The 24,374-nt window shown below is 43.6% G+C and overlaps 1 protein-coding gene across 2 annotated transcripts in view; it reads right to left on the bottom strand.

The window, feature by feature from the left end:
* GREB1 (growth regulating estrogen receptor binding 1) overlaps positions 1 to 24,374 on the bottom strand; it is a 147,461-nt gene that overhangs the window by 78,443 nt on the left and 44,644 nt on the right. Inside the window, exons 17-20 of one of the 2 annotated variants that reach the window (XM_088444594.1) lie at positions 23,613 to 23,952; positions 17,572 to 17,687; positions 16,095 to 16,294; positions 14,654 to 14,743 (exon numbers count right to left, since the gene is read on the bottom strand). In XM_088444594.1, coding sequence (XP_088300720.1) covers positions 14,654 to 14,743; positions 16,095 to 16,294; positions 17,572 to 17,687; positions 23,613 to 23,952 — 746 coding nt within the window. The remainder of the gene's footprint in view (positions 1 to 14,653; positions 14,744 to 16,094; positions 16,295 to 17,571; positions 17,688 to 23,612; positions 23,953 to 24,374) is intronic. The other variant, XM_088444595.1, reaches the window with a different exon arrangement.

Raw genomic sequence — 24,374 nt, 5'->3', positions numbered from 1 at the left:
AATACAGAGATGAAGAGGCAGAACCTTACCACAAGCTTTATAATACAGAGAGGAAGAGGCAGAACCTTATCAAGAGCTTTACCACACTGAAAGGAAGAGGCAGAACCTTACCAAGAGCTTTACCACACTGAAAGGAAGAGACAGGACCGTACCACAAGTTTTACAACACTGAAAGGAAGAGGCAGAACCTTGCCACAAGTTTTACAGCACAGAGAGGAAGAGACAGAACCTTACCACAAGCTTTACAACACTGAGAGGAAGAGCCTGAACCTTACCACAAGCTTTACAACACAGAGCGGAAGAGGCAGAACCTTACCACAAACTTTACAACACAGAGAGGAAGAGGCAGAGCCTTACCACAAGCTTTACAACACAGAGAGGAAGAGGCAAAACCTTTCTACAAGCTTTACAGCACAGAGAGGAGAGCCTTACCCCAAGCTTTACAACACAGAGAAGAAGAGGCAGAACCTTTGCACAAGCTTCACAACACAGAGAGGAAGAGACAGAACCTTACTACAAGCTTTACAAGACATAGAGGAAGAGGCAGAACCTTTCCACAAGCTTTACAACACAGAGAGGAAGAGGCAGAACCGTACCACAAGCTTTATAATACAGAGAGAAAGATGAAGAGGCAGAACCGTACCACAAGCTATACAACACTGAGAGGAAGAGGCAGAACCTTACCACAAGCTTTACAACACTGAGAGGAAGAGGCAGAACTTTACCACAAGCTTTGCAACATTGAGAGGAAGAGGCAGAACCTTACTACAAGCTTTACAACAGAGAAAAGGAGGGGTAAAACCTTACCACAAGCTTTACAGCACAGAGAGGAAGAGGCAGAACCCTTCCACAAGCTTTACAACACAGAGAGGAAGAGGAAGAACCTTACCACAATCTTTATAATACAGAGAGGAAGATGAAGAGGCAGAACCGTACCACAAGCTTTATAATACAGAGATGAGGAGGCAGAACCTTACCACAAGCTTTATAATACAGAGAGGAAGAGGCAGAACTTTACCAAGAACTTTACCACACTGAAAGGAAAAGGCAGAACCTTACCACAAGCTTTACAACACAGAGATGAAGAGGCAGAACTGTACCACAAGCTTTATAATACAGAGAGGAAGATGAAGAGGCAGAACCGTACCAGGAGCTTTATAATACCGAGATGAAGAGGCAGAACCTTACCACAAGCTTTATAATACAGAGATGAAGAGGCAGAACCTTAGCAAGAGCTTTACCACACTGAAAGGAACAGGCAGCACCTTACAACAAGCTTTACAACACTAAGAGGAAGAAACAGGACCGTACCACAAACTTTACACATAGAGGAAGAGGCAGAACCTTACCACAAGCTTTACACAGAGAGGAAGAGGCAGAACCTTACCACAAGCTTTACCACACTGAAAGGAAGAGGCAAAACCTTACCACAAGCTTTACAACACAGAAAGGAAGAGGCAGCACCTTACCACAAGCTTTACAACACTGAAAGGAAGAGGCAGAACCTTACCACAAGCTTTACAGCACAGAGAGGAAGAGGCAGAACCTTACCACAAGTTTTACAACACTGAAAGGAAGAGGCAGAACCTTGCCACAAGTTTTATAATACCGAGAGAAAGAGGCAGAACCTTACCAAGAGCTTTACCACACTGAAAGGAAGAGGCAGCACCTTACAACAAGCTTTACAACACGAAGAGGAAGTAACAGGACCGTACCACAAACTTTACACATAGAGGAAGAGGCAGAACCTTACCACAAGCTTTACACAGAGAGGAAGAGGCAGAACCTTACAACAAGCTTTACCACACTGAAAGGAAGAGGCAAAACCTTACCACAAGCTTTACAGCACAGAGAGGAAGAGGCAGAACCTTACCACAAGTTTTACAACACTGAAAGGAAGAGGCAGCACCTTGCCACAAGTTTTACAGCACAGAGAGGAAGCGACAGAACCTTACCACAAGCTTTACAACACTGAGAGGAAGAGCCAGAACCTTACCACAAGCTTTACAACACAGAGCGGAAGAGGCAGAACCTTACCACAAACTTTACAACATAGAGAGGAAGAGACAGAGCCTTACCACAAGCTTTAGAACACAGAGAGGAAGAGGCAAAACCTTTCTACAAGCTTTACAGCACAGAGAGGAGAGCCTTACCCCAATCTTTACAACCCAGAGAGGAAGAGGCAGGACCTTTCCACAAGCTTCACAACACAGAGAGGAAGAGACAGAACCTTACCACAAGTTTTACAAGACATAAAGGAAGAGGCAGAACCTTTCCACAAGCTTTACAACACAGAGAGGAAGAGGCAGAACCGTACCACAAGCTTTATAAAACAGAGAGGAAGATGAAGAGGCAGAACCGTACCACAAGCTTTATAATACAGAGATGAAGAGGCAGAACCTTACCACAAGCTTTATAATGCAGAGAGGAAGAGGCAGAACCTTACCAAGAGCTTTACAACACTGAAAGGAAGAGGCAGAACCTTACCAAGAGCTTTACCACACTGAAAGGAAGAGACAGGACCGTACCACAAACTTTACACATAGAGAAAGAGGCAGAACCTTACCACAAGCTTTACAACACATAGAGGAAGAGGCAGAAACTTTCCAAAAGCTTTACAACACAGAGAGGAGAGTCTTACCCCAAGCTTCACAACACAGAGAGGAAGAGGCAGAACCTTTCCACAAACTTTACAACACAGAGAGGAAGAGACAGAACCTTACCACAAGCTTTACAACACAGAGAGGAAGAGGCAGAACCTTTCCACAAGCTTTACAACACAGAGAGGAAGAGACACAATCTTACCACAAGCTTTACAACACAGACAGGAAGAGGCAGAACCTTACCACAAGCTTTACAGCACAGAGCGGAAGAGACAGAACCTTACCACAAGCTTTACAACACTGAGAGGAAGAGTCAGAACCTTACCACAAGCTTTACAACACAGAGCGGAAGAGGCAGAACCTTACCACAAACTTTACAACACAGAGAGGAAGAGACAGAACCTTGCTACAAGCTTTACAACACATAGAGGAAGAGGAAGAACCTTTCCACAAGCTTTACAACACAGAGAGGAAGAGGCAGAAACTTTCCACAAGCTTTACAACACAGAGAGGAAGAGACACAACCTTACCACAAGCTTTACAACACAGACAGGAAGAGGCAGAACCTTACCACAAGCTTTACAACACAGAAAGGAAGAGGCAGCGCCTTACCACAAGTTTTACAACACTGAAAGGAAGAGGCAGAACCTTACCACAAGTTTTACAACACAGAGAGGAAGAGACACAACCTTACCACAAGCTTTACAACACAGACAGGAAGAGGCAGAACCTTACCACAAGCTTTACAGCACAGAGCGGAAGAGACAGAACCTTACCACAAGCTTTACAACACTGAGAGGAAGAGTCAGAACCTTACCACAAGCTATACAACACAGAGCGGAAGAGGCAGAACCTTACCACAAACTTTACAACACAGAGAGGAAGAGACAGAACCTTACCACAAGCTTTACAACACATAGAGGAAGAGGCAGAACCTTTCCACAAGCTTTACAACACAGAGAGGAAGAGGCAGAAACTTTCCACAAGCTTTACAACACAGAGAGGAAGAGACAGAACCTTACCACAAACTTTACAACACAGACAGGAAGAGACAGAACCTTACCACAAGCTTTACAACATAGAAAGGAAGATGCAGAACCTTACCACAAGCTTTACAACACAGAAAGGAAGAGGCAGCACCTTACCACAACCTTTACAACACTGAAAGGAAGAGGCAGAACCTTACCACAAGCTTTACAGCACAGAGAGGAAGAGGCAGAACCTTACCACAAGTTTTACAACACTGAAAGGAAGAGGCAGAACCTTACCACAAGTTTTACAACACTGACAGGAAGAGGCAGAACCTTACCACAAGTTTCATAGCACAGAGAGGAAGAGACAGAACCTTACCACAAGCTTTACAACACTGAGAGGAAGAGCCAGAACCTTACCACAAACTTTACAACACAGAGAGGAAGAGACAGAACCTTACCACAAGCTTTACAACACATAGAGGAAGAGGCAGAACCTTTCCACAAGCTTTACAACACAGAGAGGAAGAGGCAGAAACTTTCCACAAGCTTTACAACACAGAGAGGAAGAGACACAACCTTACCACAAGCTTTACAACACAGACAGGAAGAGGCAGAACCTTACCACAAGCTTTACAACACAGAAAGGAAGAGGCAGCACCTTACCACAAGTTTTACAACACTGAAAGGAAGAGGCAGAACCTTACCACAAGTTTTACAACACAGAGAGGAAGAGACACAACCTTACCACAAGCTTTACAACACAGACAGGAAGAGGCAGAACCTTACCACAAGCTTTACAGCACAGAGCGGAAGAGACAGAACCTTACCACAAGCTTTACAACACTGAGAGGAAGAGTCAGAACCTTACCACAAGCTATACAACACAGAGCGGAAGAGGCAGAACCTTACTACAAACTTTACAACACAGAGAGGAAGAGACAGAACCTTACCACAAGCTTTACAACACATAGAGGAAGAGGCAGAACCTTTCCACAAGCTTTACAACACAGAGAGGAAGAGGCAGAAACTTTCCACAAGCTTTACAACACAGAGAGGAAGAGACAGAACCTTACCACAAACTTTACAACACAGACAGGAAGAGGCAGAACCTTACCACAAGCTTTACAACATAGAAAGGAAGATGCAGAACCTTACCACAAGCTTTACAACACAGAAAGGAAGAGGCAGCACCTTACCACAAGCTTTACAACACTGAAAGGAAGAGGCAGAACCTTACCACAAGCTTTACAGCACAGAGAGGAAGAGGCAGAACCTTACCACAAGCTTTACAACACAGAAAGGAAGAGGCAGCACCTTACCACAAGCTTTACAACACTGAAAGGAAGAGGCAGAACCTTACCACAAGCTTTACAGCACAGAGAGGAAGAGGCAGAACCTTACCACAAGTTTTACAACACTGAAAGGAAGAGGCAGAACCTTACCACAAGTTTTACAGCACAGAGAGGAAGAGACAGAACCTTACCACAAGCTTTACAACACTGAGAGGAAGAGCCAGAACCTTACCACAAGCTTTACAACACAGAGCGGAAGAGGCAGAACCTTACCATAAACTTTACAACACAGAGAGGAAGAGGCAGAGCCTTACCACAAGCTTTACAACACAGAGCGGAAGAGACAGAACCTTTCAACAAGCTTTACAGCACAGAGAGGAGAGTCTTACCCCAAGCTTCACAACACAGAGAGGAAGAGGCAGAACCTTTCCACAAGCATTACAACACAGAGAGGAAGACACAGAACCTTACCACAAGCTTTACAACACATAGAGGAAGAGGCAGAACCTTTCCACAAGCTTTACAACACAGAGAGGAAGAGGCAGAACCTTTCCACAAGCTTTACAACACAGAGAGGAAGAGACACAACCTTACCACAAGCTTTACAACACATAGAGGAAGAGGCAGAACTTTTCCACAAGCTGTACAACACAGAGAGGAAGAGGCAGAACCTTTCCAGAAGCTTTACTACACAGAGAGGAAGAGGCAGAACCTTACCATAAGCTTTACCACACTGAAAGGAAGAGGCAGAACCTTACCACAAGCCTTACAACACAGAGATGAAGAGTCAGAACCTTACCACAAGCTTTAAAACACTGAAAGGAAGAGGCAGCACCTTACCACAAGCTTTACAACACAGAGAGGAAGAGGCAGAACTTTACCACAAGCTTTACCACATTGAAAGGGAGAGGCAGAACCTTACCACAAGCTTTACAACACACAGAGGAAGAGGCAGAACCTTACCACAAGCTTTACAACACAGAGAGGAAGAGGCAGAACCTTACCACAAGCTTTACAACACAGAAAGTAAGATGCAGAACCTTACCACAAGCTTTACAACACAGAAAGGAAGAGGCAGCACCTTACCACAAGCTTTACAACACTGAAAGGAAGAGGCAGAACCTTACCACAAGCTTTACAGCACAGAGATGAAGAGGCAGAACCTTACCACAAGTTTTACAACACTGACAGGAAGAGGCAGAACCTTACCACAAGTTTCATAGCACAGAGAGGAAGAGACAGAACCTTACCACAAGCTTTACAACACTGAGAGGAAGAGCCAGAACCTTACCACAAGCTTTACAACACAGAGCGGAAGAGGCAGAACCTTACCACAAACTTTACAACACAGAGAGGAAGAGGCAGAGCCTTACCACAAGCTTTACAACACAGAGAGGAAGAGGCAGAACCTTTCAACAAGCTTTACAGTACAGAGAGGAGAGTCTTACCCCAAGCTTCACAACACAGAGAGGAAGAGGCAGAACCTTTCCACAAGCTTTACAACACAGAGAGGAAGACACAGGACCGTACCACAAGCTTTACAACACATAGAGGAAGAGGCAGAACCTTTCCACAAGCTTTACAACACAGAGAGGAAGAGGCAGAAACTTTCCACAAGCTTTACAACACAGAGAGGAAAAGACACAACCTTACCACAAGCTTTACAACACAGACAGGAAGAGGCAGAACCTTACCACAAGCTTTACAGCACAGAGCGGAAGAGACAGAACCTTACCCCAAGCTTTACAACACAGAGAGGAAGAGGCAGAACCTTTCCACAAGCTTTACAACACAGAGAGGAAGAGACACAACCTTACCACAAGCTTTACAACACATAGAGGAAGAGGCAGAACTTTTCCACAAGCTTTACAACACAGAGAGGAAGAGGCAGAACCTTTCCAGAAGCTTTACTACACAGAGAGGAAGAGGCAGAACCTTACCATAAGCTTTACCACACTGAAAGGAAGAGGCAGAACCTTACCACAAGCCTTACAACACAGAGATGAAGAGTCAGAACCTTACCACAAGCTTTAAAACACTGAAAGGAAGAGGCAGCACCTTACCACAAGCCTTACAACACAGAGAGGAAGAGGCAGAACTTTACCACAAGCTTTACCACATTGAAAGGGAGAGGCAGAACCTTACCACAAGCTTTACAACACACAGAGGAAGAGGCAGAACCTTACCACAAGCTTTACAACACAGAGAGGAAGAGGCAGAACCTTACCACAAGCTTTACCACACTGAAAGGAAGAGGTAGAACCTTACCACATGTTTTATGACACAGAGAGGAAGAGGCAGAACCTTTCCACAAGCTTTACAATACAGAGTGGAAGAGGCAGAACCTTACCACAACTCATACCAGTACAACACTGAGAGGAAGAGACACAACCTTACCACAAGCTTTACAACACATAGAGGAAGAGGCAGAACTTTTCCACAAGCTTTACAACACAGAGAGGAAGAGGCAGAACCTTTCCAGAAGCTTTACTACACAGAGAGGAAGAGGCAGAACCTTACCATAAGCTTTACCACACTGAAAGGAAGAGGCAGAAGCTTACCACAAGCCTTACAACACAGAGATGAAGAGTCAGAACCTTACCACAAGCTTTAAAACACTGAAAGGAAGAGGCAGAACCTTACCACAAGTTTTACAGCACAGAGAGGAAGAGACAGAACCTTACCACAAGCTTTACAACACTGAGAGGAAGAGCCAGAACCTTACCACAAGCTTTACAACACAGAGCGGAAGAGGCAGAACCTTACCACAAACTTTACAACACAGAGAGGAAGAGGCAGAGCCTTACCACAAGCTTTACAACACAGAGCGGAAGAGACAGAACCTTTCAACAAGCTTTACAGCACAGAGAGGAGAGTCTTACCCCAAGCTTCACAACACAGAGAGGAAGAGGCAGAACCTTTCCACAAGCTTTACAACACAGAGAGGAAGACACAGAACCTTACCACAAGCTTTACAACACATAGAGGAAGAGGCAGAACCTTTCCACAAGCTTTACAACACAGAGAGGAAGAGGCAGAACCTTTCCACAAGCTTTACAACACAGAGAGGAAGAGACACAACCTTACCACAAGCTTTACAACACATAGAGGAAGAGGCAGAACTTTTCCACAAGCTTTACAACACAGAGAGGAAGAGGCAGAACCTTTCCAGAAGCTTTACTACACAGAGAGGAAGAGGCAGAACCTTACCATAAGCTTTACCACACTGAAAGGAAGAGGCAGAACCTTACCACAAGCCTTACAACACAGAGATGAAGAGTCAGAACCTTACCACAAGCTTTAAAACACTGAAAGGAAGAGGCAGCACCTTACCACAAGCTTTACAACACAGAGAGGAAGAGGCAGAACTTTACCACAAGCTTTACCACATTGAAAGGGAGAGGCAGAACCTTACCACAAGCTTTACAACACACAGAGGAAGAGGCAGAACCTTACCACAAGCTTTACAACACAGAGAGGAAGAGGCAGAACCTTACCACAAGCTTTACAACACAGAAAGTAAGATGCAGAACCTTACCACAAGCTTTACAACACAGAAAGGAAGAGGCAGCACCTTACCACAAGCTTTACAACACTGAAAGGAAGAGGCAGAACCTTACCACAAGCTTTACAGCACAGAGAGGAAGAGGCAGAACCTTACCACAAGTTTTACAACACTGACAGGAAGAGGCAGAACCTTACCACAAGTTTCATAGCACAGAGAGGAAGAGACAGAACCTTACCACAAGCTTTACAACACTGAGAGGAAGAGCCAGAACCTTACCACAAGCTTTACAACACAGAGCGGAAGAGGCAGAACCTTACCACAAACTTTACAACACAGAGAGGAAGAGGCAGAGCCTTACCACAAGCTTTACAACACAGAGAGGAAGAGGCAGAACCTTTCAACAAGCTTTACAGTACAGAGAGGAGAGTCTTACCCCAAGCTTCACAACACAGAGAGGAAGAGGCAGAACCTTTCCACAAGCTTTACAACACAGAGAGGAAGACACAGGACCGTACCACAAGCTTTACAACACATAGAGGAAGAGGCAGAACCTTTCCACAAGCTTTACAACACAGAGAGGAAGAGGCAGAAACTTTCCACAAGCTTTACAACACAGAGAGGAAAAGACACAACCTTACCACAAGCTTTACAACACAGACAGGAAGAGGCAGAACCTTACCACAAGCTTTACAGCACAGAGCGGAAGAGACAGAACCTTACCCCAAGCTTTACAACACAGAGAGGAAGAGGCAGAACCTTTCCACAAGCTTTACAACACAGAGAGGAAGAGACACAACCTTACCACAAGCTTTACAACACATAGAGGAAGAGGCAGAACTTTTCCACAAGCTTTACAACACAGAGAGGAAGAGGCAGAACCTTTCCAGAAGCTTTACTACACAGAGAGGAAGAGGCAGAACCTTACCATAAGCTTTACCACACTGAAAGGAAGAGGCAGAACCTTACCACAAGCCTTACAACACAGAGATGAAGAGTCAGAACCTTACCACAAGCTTTAAAACACTGAAAGGAAGAGGCAGCACCTTACCACAAGCCTTACAACACAGAGAGGAAGAGGCAGAACTTTACCACAAGCTTTACCACATTGAAAGGGAGAGGCAGAACCTTACCACAAGCTTTACAACACACAGAGGAAGAGGCAGAACCTTACCACAAGCTTTACAACACAGAGAGGAAGAGGCAGAACCTTACCACAAGCTTTACCACACTGAAAGGAAGAGGTAGAACCTTACCACATGTTTTATGACACAGAGAGGAAGAGGCAGAACCTTTCCACAAGCTTTACAATACAGAGTGGAAGAGGCAGAACCTTACCACAACTCATACCAGTACAACACTGAGAGGAAGAGCCAGAACCTTACCACAAGCTTTACAGCAAAGAGAGGAAGAGAAAGAACCTTACCACAAGCTTTACAACACGGAGAGGAAGAGGCAGAACCTTACCACAAGCTTTACAACACTGAGATGAATAGTCAGAACCTTACCACAAGCTTTACAACACAGAGATGAAGAGTCAGAGCCTAACCACGAGCTTTAGAACACAGATATGAAGAGGCAGATCCTTACTACGAGCTTTAGAACACAGAGAGGAAGAGGCAGAACCTTACCACAAGCTTTACCACATTGAAAGGAAGAGGCAGAACCTTACCACAGGTTTTACGACAGAGAGAAAGAGGCAGAACCTTTCCATAAGCTTTAAAGTACAGAGTGGAAGAGGCAGAACCTTACCCCAAATCATACAGTACAACACTGAGGGGAAGAGCCAGAACCTTACTGCAAGCTTTACAGCACAGAGAGAAAGAGGTAGAGCCTTACCACAAGCTTTACAGCACAGAGAGGAAGAGGCGGAACGTTCCCACAAGCTTTACAACACTGAAAGGAAAAGGCAGAACCTTACCACAAGCTTTACAAAACAGACAGGAAGAGGCAGAACCTTACCACAAACTTTATAATACAGAGAGGAAGATGAAGAGGCAGAACCGTACCACAAGCTTTATAACACAGAGATGAATAGGCAGAACCTTACCACAAGCTCTATAATACAGAGAGGAAGATGAAGAGGCAGAACCGACCCACAAGCTTTATAATACAGAGAAGAAGAGGCAGAACCTTACCACAAGTTTTTATAATACAGAGAGGAAGAGGCAGAACCTTACCACAAGCTTTATAATACAGAGAGGAAGAGGCAGAATTTTACCAAGAGCTTTACAACACTAAGAGGAAGAGAGAGGACCGTACCACAAACTCTACACATAGAGGAAGAGGCAGAACCTTACCACAAGCTTTACACAGAGAGGAAGAGGCAGAACCTTACCACAAGCTTTACCACACTGAAAGGAAGAGGCAGAACCTTACCACAAGCTTTACAACACTGAAAGGAAGAGGCAGAACTGTACCACAAGCTTTACAACACTGAGAGGATGAGCCAGAACCTTGCCACAAGCTTTACAACACAGAGCGGAAGAGGTAGAACCTTACCACAAACTTTACAACACAGAGAGGAAGAGGCAGAGCCTTACCACAAGCTTTACAACACAGAAAGGAAGAGGCAGAACCTTTCTACAAGCTTTACAGCACAGAGAGGAAGAGGCAGAGCCTTACCCCAAGCTTTACAACACAGAGAGGAAGAGGCAGAACCTTTCCACAAGCTTTACAAAACAGAAAGGAAGAGGCAGAACCTTACCACAGGCTTTACCACACTGAAAGGAAGAGACAGAACCATACCACAAGCCTTACAACACAGAGAGGAAGAGACAGAACCTTACCACAAGCTTTACAACACATAGAGGAAGAGGCAGAACCTTTCCACAAGCTTTACAACACAGAGAGGAAGAGGCAGAACCTTACCTCAAGCTTTAGAAACACAGAGAGGAAGAGGCAGAACCTTTCCAGAAGCTTTACAACACAGAGAGGAAGAGGCAGGACCATACCACAAGCTTTACAACACTGAAAGGAAGAGGTAGAACCTTACCACAAGTTTTATGACACAGAGAGAAAGAGGCAGAGCCTTTCCATAAGCTTTACAGTACAGAGTGGAAGAGGCAGAACCTTACTGCAAGTCATACAGTAGAACACTGAGAGGAAGAGCCAGAACATTACTACAAGCTTTACCGCACAGAGAGAAAGAGGCAGAGCCTTACCACAAGCTTTACAGCACAGAGAGTAAGAGGCGGAACCTTCCCACAAGCTTTACAACACAGAGAGGAAGAGGCAGAACCTTACCACAAGCTTTACAACACTGAGAGGAAGAGTCAGAACCTAACCACAAGCTATACAACACAGAGCGGAAGAGGCAGAACCTTACCACAAACTTTACAACACAGAGAGGAAGAGGCAGAGCCTTACCCCAAGCTTTACAACACAGAGAGGAAGAGGCAGAACCTTTCCACAAGCTTTACAACACAGAGAGGAAGAGGTAGAACCTTTCCACAAGCTTTACAACACAGAAAGGAAGAGGCAGAACCTTACCATAAGCTTTACCACACTGAAAGGAAGAGGCAGAACCTTACCACAAGCCTTACAACACAGAGAGGAAGAGTCAGAATCTTACCACAAGCTTTACAACGCTGAAAGGAAGAAGCAGAACCTGACCACAAGCCTTACAACACAGAGAGGAAGAGTCAGAACCTTACCACAAACTTTACAACACAGAGAGGAAGAGGCAGAGCCTTACCGCAAGCTTTAAAGTACAGAGTGGAAGAGGCAGAATCTTACCACAAGTCATACAGTACAACACTGAGAGGAAGAGACAGAACCTTACCACAAGCTTTACAGCACAGAGAGGAAGAGGTGGAGCCTTACCACAAGCTTTACGACACAGAGAGGAAGAGGCGAACCTTTCCACAAGCTTTACAACACAGAGAGGAAGAGGCAGAACCTTAGCACAAGCTTGACCACACTGAAAGGAAGAGGCAGAACCTTACCACAAGCTTTACAACACAGAGAGGAAGAGGCAGGGAATACACCCGAATTACCGCCAGACAGAAGTCCCGCTGTTCAAATCCCGACAGCGGCAGGCCGACATGACTGAAATTCCCGATCGTCCCCAGGTAAGTGTGAACTAACCTAACCCCCCTAACCCTCCTTAGGGGTGCCTAACCCTCACCTTCCCCCCAGTGCCTAACCCTAATCTCTCCTCTAAAGTGCCTAAACCTAACCCCCCCTTCCCCTTGCCTAACCCTATGTCCCCCCCGCGGGTGCCTAACCCTAACACGCCCTCCCCCTTGCCTAACCCTAACCTCCCGGGGGGATGCCTAACCCTAAGTCCCCCCCGGGAGCCCTAGACCTAACCCTCCCCCCGCGGCTGTCCGCAGCGGCGCCCGGCATCCCTTCGATCGGGATGCCGGGCGCCGGTCTCCCGGCGTTGGTAAAATGACAGGCGTCTAGAATTAGACATCCTTCATTTAACCATCACCGGAATAAAGCAGTCGGGAAGCCGGCTGTCGGGCTTACGTCCGTCGGCTTCCTGATTGCATACCAGAGGCAGAACCTTACCACATGCTTTACAACACTGAAAGGAAGAGGCAGAACCTTACCACAAGCTTTACAACACACAGAGGAAAAGGCAGAACCTTACCACAAGCTTTACCACACTGAAAGGAAGAGGCAGAACCTTACCACATGCTTTATGACACAGAGAGGAAGAGGCAGAACCTTACCACAAGTCATACAGTACAACACAGAGAGGAAGAGGCAGAACCTTAGCACAAGCTTTACAATACAGAGATGAAGAGTTATAACCTTACCACAAGCTTTACAACACAGAGAGGAAAAGGCACAACCTTTCCACGAGCTTTAGAGCACAGAAATGAAGAGGCAGAGCTTTACCACACTGAGAGGAAGAGTCAGAACCTTACCACACGCTTTACCACACAGAGATGAAAAGTCAGAACCTTACCATGAGTTTTAGAACACAGAAATGAAGAGGCATAGCCTTACCACAAGCTTTACCACACTGAGAGGAAGAGGTAGAGCCTTACCATAAGCTTTACCACACTGAAAGGAAGAAGCAGAACCTTACCACATGCTTTATGACATAGAGAGGAAGAGGCAGAACCTTACAACAAGCTTTACAGCACAGAGTGGATGAGGCAGAACCTTACCACAAGTCATACAGTACAACTCAGACAGGAAGAGGCAGAACCTTACCACAAGCTTTACAACACAGAGATGAAGAGTTATAACCTTACCACAAGCTTTACCACACTGAGAGGAAGAGTCAGAACCTTACCACAAGCTTTACAACACAGAGATGAAGAGTCAGAACCTTCCCACGAGCTTTAGAACACAGAGATGAAGAGGCAGAACCTTAGCACGAGCTTTACAACACAGAGATGAAGAATCAGAACCTTACCACAAGCTTTACAACACAGAGATGAAGAGTCAGAACCTTACCACGAGCTTTAGAACACAGAGATGAAGAGGCAGAGCCTTACCACGAGCTTTAGAACACAGAAGAGGCAGAACCTTACCACAAGCTTTACCACACTGAGAGGAAGAGGCAGAACCTTACCACAAGCTTTACCACACTGAAAGGAAGAGGCAGAACCTTACCACATGCTGTATGACATAGAGAGGAAGAGGCAGAACCTTACCACAAGCTTTACAGCACAGAGTGGAAGAGGCAGAACCTTACCACAAGTCATACAGTACAACTCAGAGAGGAAGAGGCAGAACCTTACCACAAGCTTTACAACACAGAGATGAAGAGTTATAACCTTACCACAAGCTTTACCACACTGAGAGGAAGAGTCAGAACCTTACCACAAGCTTTACAACACAGAGATGAAGAGTCGGAACCTTCCCACGAGCTTTAGAACACAGAGATGAAGAGGCAGAACCTTACCACGAGCTTTACAACACAGAGATGAAGAGTCAGAACCTTACCACGAGCTTTAGAACACAGAGATGAAGAGGCAGAGCCTTACCACGAGCTTTAGAACACAGAGATGAAGAGGTAGAACCTTACCACGAGCTTTACAACACAGAGATGAAGAGTCAGAACCTTACCACGAGCTTTAGAACACAGAGATGAAGAGGCAGAGCCTTACCACGAGCTTTAGAACACAGAGATGAAGAGGCAGAGCCTTCCCACGAGCTTTAGAACACAGAGATGAAGAGTCAGAACCTTACCACGAGCTTTAGAACACAGAGATGAAGAGGCAGAGCCTTACCACGAGCTTTAGAACACAGAGATGAAGAGGCAGGACCTTACCACGAGCTTTACCACACTGAGTGGAAGAGGCAGAACCTTACCACAAGCTTTAGAACACAGAGATGAAGAGGCAGAATCGTATGACTGAGATCTGTGCCTTTTGCCAGGGCTTTGTTTCTCTGAATTAGACCCTATTTCCATGAAATGAAAGAAAAATCTATTTAGGCGATGCCAAAAACAAAGCCATTATACCCCTGACTTAATACTGCTGCCAAGATGTAATCTTTCTATAATAGTAATTACATACCATACACTAGTATACAATGATTGCATATACTTCAATTGAGAGCTTTCATAAAGGTAACTTATTGATTGAAGTTAGAGGAAAAATAGAGGAATAATGGAATATAACATACAGTAGGTAACATTATTAGGGCACAGTACAATTGGGTCTATTCAAGATTAATTCCCAGTTGTAAAGCATAACAGAATATGCAGGCGCTATAATAATAATTCATTTCACCTGTAACGTATTATTAAAATGTTGGGGAATAAAGCAATTTGCATGGGTCAGACAGTTTCTGTACTTCTCACAATGCTATAAAGCACACCTTGGCCCAAATGTAACATCCCGCAATTAGCGAGCACCTGCGCAATTTCTGTGATTTAGCTGCTAAATTTAAAGCGTCAATTTGTTTTTAAGCAAAGCCAACCTGCCTTAGAACGAATTGTCACCATAAATCTAGCAGCTATATTACTGACGCCAGCAAATCACAGGATATTACATTTGGGCCCTTGTCTGCTTTTTATAGCAGAATTAAAAATACATAGTATATTGTCACTATTTCTTCTCTTTATTTAAAGATTTTTGTAATGTCATTTTTTTCTAGGGTGATTATCTTAAGATGCTGTTCTCAGAATTCAGGGTATAATAGTCTTGTTTTAGAGAGATGGGTAAGGAGGGGGCACACAGAGAGATGCAATTGTACAAAAACAATAATGTACAATTCAGGAGCCAGTCAGTGAAACTAATGAGCCAGCAGGAACATGTAAGGAGCCAGGGGAGATATCCATCCGTTGGCTTAATTAGTTATTATTTACAAAGTTAAGTAATAATTTGTTTGGTGTATGGGTTACCTCACCCCTAGGATTTGTCCAGTCTAGGGCAAAAGGTATTTCAAGATTAGGCAAAGAGGGCAACATGATGGCTGACTAGAAAGTCAGAAGGGGTTATTTATTATTAACATTGCATTTAGGATCGAAATTTGCAGTTAACTTCAGCAACCAATCAGACACATGCTTACACTGACTTGCACACAACAGTTAAAAGCTAAATGCTGATTGGTTGCAGTGGTTCAGTTCAAATTAATACACAGGTGTACAGTATATGACATGGTTGTTACTGGTGTTTTTAACGCAGAACAATGCATATAAATGGGTCTGACACTAGAGAATATTTTTTTGCCACACAACATCCCCTCAACCTGTAACTATTTATAATACAGCGTATTATGCAGCAGTCAGATACAAATCTCGTCATACCATCCATCCCCATCTCCTCATCCTCATTGTCGGTGCTGCTTTGCTTGTCTGGGTCACTGTCCATCGCATCCCTGCCCAAACCTCTGTCCTGAGGTAATGTTGTATTAATAAAACATGAAGCAAATCCCAGCTCTTGTTCTACTGTCGTTCTCTCCCAGGAACTGAATTGGACTAGACGGAGATCACAGTACCTTAAGGATCTGACAATACAGAAAAAAAACAGTGACTTTGTATATGTATCAGGACTGGTCACTAGGAAATGAATTAGCACTCTACGGTACTGATAACTATACCACATTTTACATCTTAACTTTGATTTAATTGTATTCTCTTCCACACAGATAAAAAACAAAACGGACAGCATTAGAAGATCATAGAGCCCCAGCAGCATCAAGCTGTTAATTCTTCCAGCTGCGTCTCCTGCATAGTGGTTCTGTCTACTAACGCCGTTCCTTAATATTAGGGAGTATATTTACTAAAGAGCGGGTTTTTAGAAGTGGAGATGTTGCTCATAGCAACCAATCAGATTCTAGTTAACATTTATCTAGCACCTTCTAGTAGATAATTGCTAGAATCTGATTGGTTGCTATGGGCAACATCTCCACTTCTAAAAAACCATGCTTTTGTAAATATACCCCTAAGAGAAGAGGTTCTGCAGGCAGCACAGGGGTATATATATACTGTCACTGTTGTGGTTATCGAGCAGTGTAGATATAGACAGCAAACTGGATGCAGTTGGGCTTCAAAAGAGAAAGTATTTGATTATACAAGGATATTAAAAAGATGGCTCTGAAGGGTCAAATGGGCCCGCCTTCCTTTTCTCCTCTGACCGGTTTGAAAACAAGCTAAAGGTGGCCGTACACATGGCGATCTGCACACGATCAGCCGATGTGTACGATTTGTGTACGATTTCCCTTGAAACTCTCCCCGGCAGCTCTGCACACGATCTGCACACAATTTGGTGTCCAATCTTCATACGATCTCTCCTGCATCCAGACTGTCACAGTGCATCGCGTCCTAGATTGTCAGATCTGCCCTACTGCACGGCAGATCTGACGATGCGATGTGCGACCAGCTGGGACGCGCATCGCATCGTGAGTGGGAACTCAGGATTTACTCCGAATTTGGCCATATTTTACACGATCTGTCGTTCCAATGTGTCGGAATCGGCCAGATTGGGTAAAATATCGGTATGTGTGTGGCCAGCTTTAGAGGTTGTCAATTCCCCTTCTCTAAGAGCTTATCATTTAGGCAAGGGAGGAGAATTAACAACCACCTGGCTTCCTTTAAACAAGCAATAGCAGGAATATGAGAATAATGGCATCATCCGGCCCCATTTTATCCATCTAAGGCCCCAGCAAAACCAGCTAAAAGACCACAGCAAGTAAGAGCTCAGCTATAATAGTTAAATGCCTTGTACTGAGCTCAAACAATACTGAATGCTGCGGAATTGCCTCTACATTAATGCCAGGCTCACCTAGGCAAAGATTCACCGAGAGGGTCCGTCCCACTGCAGATCAGAATACATGGCAGGCCTTCCAGTTCTAGGTATGTTCGAGGCTGCCAGTCTTCACCCTCCTTCTTTTGCCAGACCTGCCAAATAATTAAACTACAACTGTAATCTGTCCATACATTGGGAATAACGTACCAGTACTGTACAATATAAAGGTATAAAAATGTGTATATATATATATATATATATATATATATATATATATGGGACAGTTGAAGATAATACAGCACCACCTGGATAGTATTTATATAATGGTAAGTAATTATATTTATATACCTATATTCACTCTCCCACTCGGTTATGGGTGTGAGCCAACACAAGAATATTTAAATAGCAGTGGTAATCTGCTATTATGAAGAAAAAGTTAAGTTTAAAGTGGACTTGGTGCAAGGCGACAATCGTGCTCAGGTACAATATATAAATTGTTGTATAAATAAATAAACAAATATGTAAGTGAATAAAAAAAAAATTCTTACTGAATGAAAGAAGGATTTTGTAAAATAGTGATATATTAATTCCCAAAAAAAGGGAAAGTAATAACGCTTAAAGCTTATATTAATAAAGTGCCAGTGCAGAAATGCATAAAACCGTGCTAGATAATACAGCCTCTGGGATAAATGTAAATTCTCATATATATCTCTATATAGCCAACTTAAATAACCGATATTATGACCAGTTTAAAAGGAACAAAGATATAAATAAAAAGCAATATTTAATGAAATAAAAAATACATAACAATATATACACATAAAGATATAGCAGGATATTTTAAAAGATGATTTCATAATCAGCATAATACATAAAAATAAATATTAAAATATGTACTAAAACCAATGAATGATAGAAAGTGCCAAGTGCTTATCTTTTAAATAGATAGATCTTATTCAGGCAGGATCATGTAAAGCAGGTATTTATCATAGGCTTGGCACTCCTCCTCATGAAAGCAACGTTCAGGTGCCCTCCGCAAGTAAACAGCACAAATACAACAGGGGGTAACGGCGGCACTCTAATACAGCATCAATAAGATAGGGTCAGAGACCTACTTAGCGCTTCAACATTTCAATAAAATGAGATTGTCAGGAATACAAACACAGTAATTATCACTTAGCTATATACATGTAGGAATCACCCAAATATGCGGCAGCCGGGGTCCATCTCAGCGGAGTCTGACGTCATCACGTCGCACGTCATAGCGGGTGTCAGTGACGTCAGTCGCTCCAGAAGTTACTGCGGCAACAGTAAGCAGAAGCAATAAAGTGACAGCCATCACCAAAGTTCATTCTATAATTCCCTAATAACTGCATTGCAATACAGCAAGTTTACATCTGCAGTAATACTAGCTGAAAAGGCAAAGAATCACGGTAACGACTAATACAAAACAGGATTAATAATACATGTTAGAACTTAGAATTAATGGAAACAAGCGAGAGAAAGACATTCATTTTAAACCAGACGGGTGTACTGTATTTAGAGTATGTATCCAGCGTGCTTGACACTTAAGCAAAGCTTTGGACCTATCTCCCCCTCAAAAGCTTTCAAGGACACAATCTTTATGCCTGTATTCCCTACAATGTCTCGCCACAGGTTGTCCATTATCCTTACCATCAAGGGCTTGCCTAATGGACGACCTGTGGAGGGCTATACGCCTTTTAAACTGGCGTATTGTCTTCCCTACATATAGAAGCCTGCACGGGCATGTAATGTAGTACAATACAAATTACAAAATGTGCGCAAGAACTACATGGAAGGCATCTATAATTACCAGGTTTTTCTTAAGGCAATTTGCCGGCTGCAGTGGTGTAAAAACTGTCACATCAGTGTGTACTGTACAAGCCAATCACAGATACTTTTTCTGCGCCTTGTAACAGGGAAGAAGAGTAGAATCCTTTAGCAGAGGCAAAGAGATGTACTACCTGTGGTTATCTGGAGACGGGTGATACATGTACTACATTAGATGCCCGTGCAGGCTTTTATATATAGGGAAGACAATGACCCAGTTTAAAGAGCGTATGGCCCTTCACAGGACGTGCTAGCCTTGATGGCACGGATAATGGACAACATGTGGCGAGACATTGCAGGGAATACAGGCATAATCTATATGAGCTATGTTACAAAATGATAGATTGTGTCCCTGAAAACTTGAGAGGGGGAGATAGGCCCAAAGATTTGCTTTAGTGTGAAGCGCACTGGATACATACTCTAAATATAGGGGATGTAGTCACCATCTCAGAATACTGGTGGGAATCCCGGTGCCAGAATTCTGACAGGAAGTATTAGGGTTAGGTTTAGGGGTTAGGCACTAGAAGGGAAATAGGGTTAGGCTGCGTGGGTTGGAGGATTAGGGTTAGGCTGCAGGGGGGGAGGGTTAGGGTTAGGCACTAGGGGGAGAGTTAGGGTTAGTCCAGTGGTCGGGGAACAGGGGTAAATTACCCCACATGGGGTAAAAATGAAATTCCTGGGGGTAATGGACGGACAGCCAGGCATGCATATGAATCATTCTAGAATGATTCATATGCATGCCTGGCTGTGCCGCAGGGAGGCTCTAAGCCGGACGCCCGCTGAGATGTTATTACCAGCGGGTGCCCGGCTCCTTCCCTTCAGCGCCGCGTTAGCCGGAGGCTGGAGTTTTCCTCTGAACTCCAGCTTCCGGCTCTCTCCATGCACACTATGGGAGAGACGTCATGACGTCTCTCCCATAGTTCCGAGGAGCAGCTGGGCGGACAGGACGGCGGCGGATGCAGGAGCGGGGATTAATGGAACTGTTTTTTTTTTTTTTTTTGTACAAGCGGCACTACAGGGGCATATTATGGGGGCACTACTGCAGGGGCATTAAATGGGGGCACTACTACAGGGGCATAACTATGGGGGCACTACTACAGGGGCATTATATGGGGGCACTACTGAAGGGGCATTATATGGGGCACTACTACAGGGGCATAACTATGGGGGCGCTACAACAGGGGCATTATATGGGGTACTACTACAGGGGCATAACTATGGGGACACTACTACAGGGGCATTATATGGGGACACTACTACAGGGGCATTATATGGGGGCACTACTATATGATTTCCTTCCTTTCAAATGAAAGAGGTAACGTCGGCGTATCTAAATATATTTTGGGGTAAAAGGTAAAAAAGTTCCCTGACCCCTGGGTTAGTCTGTGGGAAGGGAGGGTTAGGCTACTTACCTTCAGGCATCTGGATTCTGACTGTCGGGATGCCACTGTCCTTATTTTGACCGCCGGGATCCCATAGCCAACCCAAATACAGTACACCCGTCTGGATTAAATTAAAGTCTTTCTCTCGCTTGTTTCAATTCATTCTAACATGTATTATTGATCCTGTTTTGTATTAGTCGTTACCATGATTCTTTGCCTGCTGTATTGCAATGCAGTTATTAGGGAATTATAGAATGAACTTTGGTGATGGCTGTCACTTTATTGTTTCTGCTTACTGTTGCCACAGTAACTTCTGGAGCGACTGATGTCACACCCGCTATGACGCGCGACGTGATGATGTCAGACGCCGCTCAGATGGACTCCGGCTGCTGCACACCTGGGTGATTCCTACATGTATATAGGTAGGTGTTTTTGTATTCCTGATGAAAATCTAATTTTATTGAAATGTTAAGTAGGTCTCTGACCCTATCTTATTGATGCTGTATTAGAGTGCCGCCGTTCACCCCATGTTGTATTTGTGCTAGTTGCTTTCATGAGGAGTGCCAAGCCTGTGCGAATTATATATATATATATATGTATATATATATATATATATATATATATATATATATATACATATATATATTAGGGGTGAGCGGGTTCGGTTCTACTCGGTTCCGTTCGGATTTAAAAAACGAATCTTATTGGCTATCCAAAACTAGTGACAGCTGATAGCCAATAAGATTCGGTTTTTAAATCCGAACGGAACCGAGTAGAACCGAATCTGCTCACCCCTAATATATCGTTCAAATGGCGGCACTCCGTAAAAAACAGCACACAAGTCAGTGCATAATATAAGCAACGTTTCAGCGCTTTATTTCGCGCTTTTGTCAAGCCAACATAACATACAAAGACACATTACACTTACCAATATAAATACAAGACAAACCCATCAGCGACGCCGACTCGCGGTCCCGAAACCGGAAGTGACGGAGACCGGAAGTGACGTCACATAGCCCCGTTGTTATATATCACAGTAAAATAGTTACACAGTGACTGCATGGAATTATCGAAAACTGTATCCATATTTAGCAAACACTAGATAGTTAAATAGATACCATTGATACCTTTAAAAGTGCACAAATAAATTATCATGATCAAACTGCATGAAAAAGACTACCGATAGTGGTTTTTTCTGCATTTAAATGAACATTGGGTTATGTTATATCCATCATACTAGTATGTCAGTATTATACCTCCTATATAGTAGATCTGTTATCATTTAAGGCATAGTTGGTTGCACTGATTGACAATGTTTAGATTTTACATGCATCTACATCTGGCTTTGATTGTTATCGGTAGTCTTTTTCATGCAGTTTGATCATGATAATTTATCTGTGCACTTTTAAAGGTATCGATGGTATATATTTAACTATCTAGTGTTTGCTAAATATGGATACAGTTTTCGATAATTCCACGCAGTCACTTTGTAATTATTTTACTGTGATATTGTTGTTATGTGTTGTTTGTAATGTTGTAATGTTTCTACTGTGGGTTTCTATAACAACGGGGCTATGTGACGTCACTTCCGGTCTCCATCACTTCCGGTTTCGGGACCGCGAGTCGGCGTCGCTGATGGGTTTGTCTTGTTATGTTGGCTTGACAAAAGCTGAAACGTTGCTTATATTATGCACTGACTTGTGTGCTGTTTTTTACGGAGTGCCGCCATTTGAACGATATATACAGCTTCCCTCATTTATTTGTGGTAAGACTGAGGAGGGCACCCGGTAAGTATACAGCTTTATGACTTGAGTGCCGGATCTTTGGACTGTTTATATATATATATAAACAGTCCAAAGATCCTAGTCCTGGGCACACACTGCACACACTGTAGCCTGACCTTACATATTTTATTCTAATGCACAAATGACATGAAAAAAAAAAAAAATATATATATATATATATATTTTTTTTTTTTTTTTTTCATGTCATTTGTGCATTAGAATAAAATATGTAAGGTCAGGCTACAGTGTGTGCAGTGTGTGCCCAGGACTATTACATTTCCATACAGTACTGCAGTAATATATTTTATTATTGTAAGACAGATCATTTGCAACGTACAAATGTCATTTATTGTCCCTTTAAAAATATGAGCAGTATTTGTATTTCCATGCTGATTCCTCTTAAGAGCTATGTATGAAAAACCTTATCCCCATTTACAAGGGATAAAGGTTTTCAGTCTAGTAAGAACTGTATGTGCCGGGCTCCCAGCTCTGCAACCACCACAGGGTGTATGATACTACTGAGTGGTCACGTCTGCTGTCCATGGGTATACCCTCAGAACGTCGACACAGAATGTCGACAGTGCAATGTCAACATGGTCTGAATATCGACGCTCAGAATGTCGACAGAGTCAGGAAGGCAACATCAAACATGTCGACATCCACAATGACGATAATGACACAATGTCGATCTGACATAATGTCGACGCGATTTTAGGGTTAGGCTGCAGTTAGGGTTAGGTGTAGCGTTTCTGAACAGCCTCATGGTCAACATGTCGAATGTCATCATTCTGGTAATATCGACATTATGTCGGTGTATTCTACCACACCCATCAATCAGTGCTGGGCTACGTAGGGGCTGGGTACCCCCTTGGAGCAACTGTGCCCTAGGCATTCACCTATATGGTCTATGCTCAGGATCCCACCTGCAAAACTTCCAGCGCTTCAATAAATTTCAAACCATCATATAGGTAATTTAAAAGGAACATCAAAAAGCAATTAGTCAAACAGGAGTTTTAAACACTGACTCAATACAAGAACTAGGGCTACAATATATTGGTACCTTCAGCTGGTCCACAAAGTGCTTCCCTATAGTGACTGCCGAGCCGGCCGCCCCCAATATAACTTCAAATCGGTGCTGTAAACCGAGCCGCTCTCTAACATGACAGAGTCGCTCATAGGCCAACGTGGCCAGCTGAATGCAAGGGATCCTTAGGAGGACCATGAGTCCGTGGCCGCTGGCACACTGCTTGGGGGAGTTCAGCAGGTTCTGTATAATCTCAACCGTTTCCACTGAGGTATAATTCTTCATCTGGGACAGACCAGACACCGCCATGAGGGCCGAGGAGTAATGCTGGATGAGAAGAAAGGTCCGTATCACAGCGCTGTGGAGCTTGGGGAACCTAACGAAAATAAAACTAAATTAACTACAGCAATGGATTGAGATCAGTGAGGTAAAATACTGAGAAAGCAATATTCTGAGAACAAATTATAAGAAAACCACAAGCGGCAGCGTTTTGAACTACAAAAACTAATATGTCCATTAACGGAGGGTACGACCTTATCTAAATGTATTATTATACTTTATTTATATCATATCAACATATTCCATAGCAAATTACAATCAGGTAAGATGGCGCTGCTAGCACGCTCACAGCCTAGATAGTCTAAAATGTAACAATACTGTATGTGCTATACTGCAGCGGCTTGTCTCAAAACACTCAGTGGCAACCGGTGTAGGTTACATTATAAAATTATATATATATATATATATATATATATATATATGCAATCCAAGTGGTTGCTATGAGTTACCAGCCTTGTG

The sequence above is a fragment of the Taudactylus pleione genome, unplaced genomic scaffold, assembly GCF_031769625.1.
Source record: "Taudactylus pleione unplaced genomic scaffold, aTauple2 ptg000367l, whole genome shotgun sequence".
NCBI classification, from domain to species: domain Eukaryota; kingdom Metazoa; phylum Chordata; class Amphibia; order Anura; family Myobatrachidae; genus Taudactylus; species Taudactylus pleione.
Note: the sequence above shows the minus strand (reverse complement) of the source record. Positions and strands in the feature narration are given on the sequence as shown.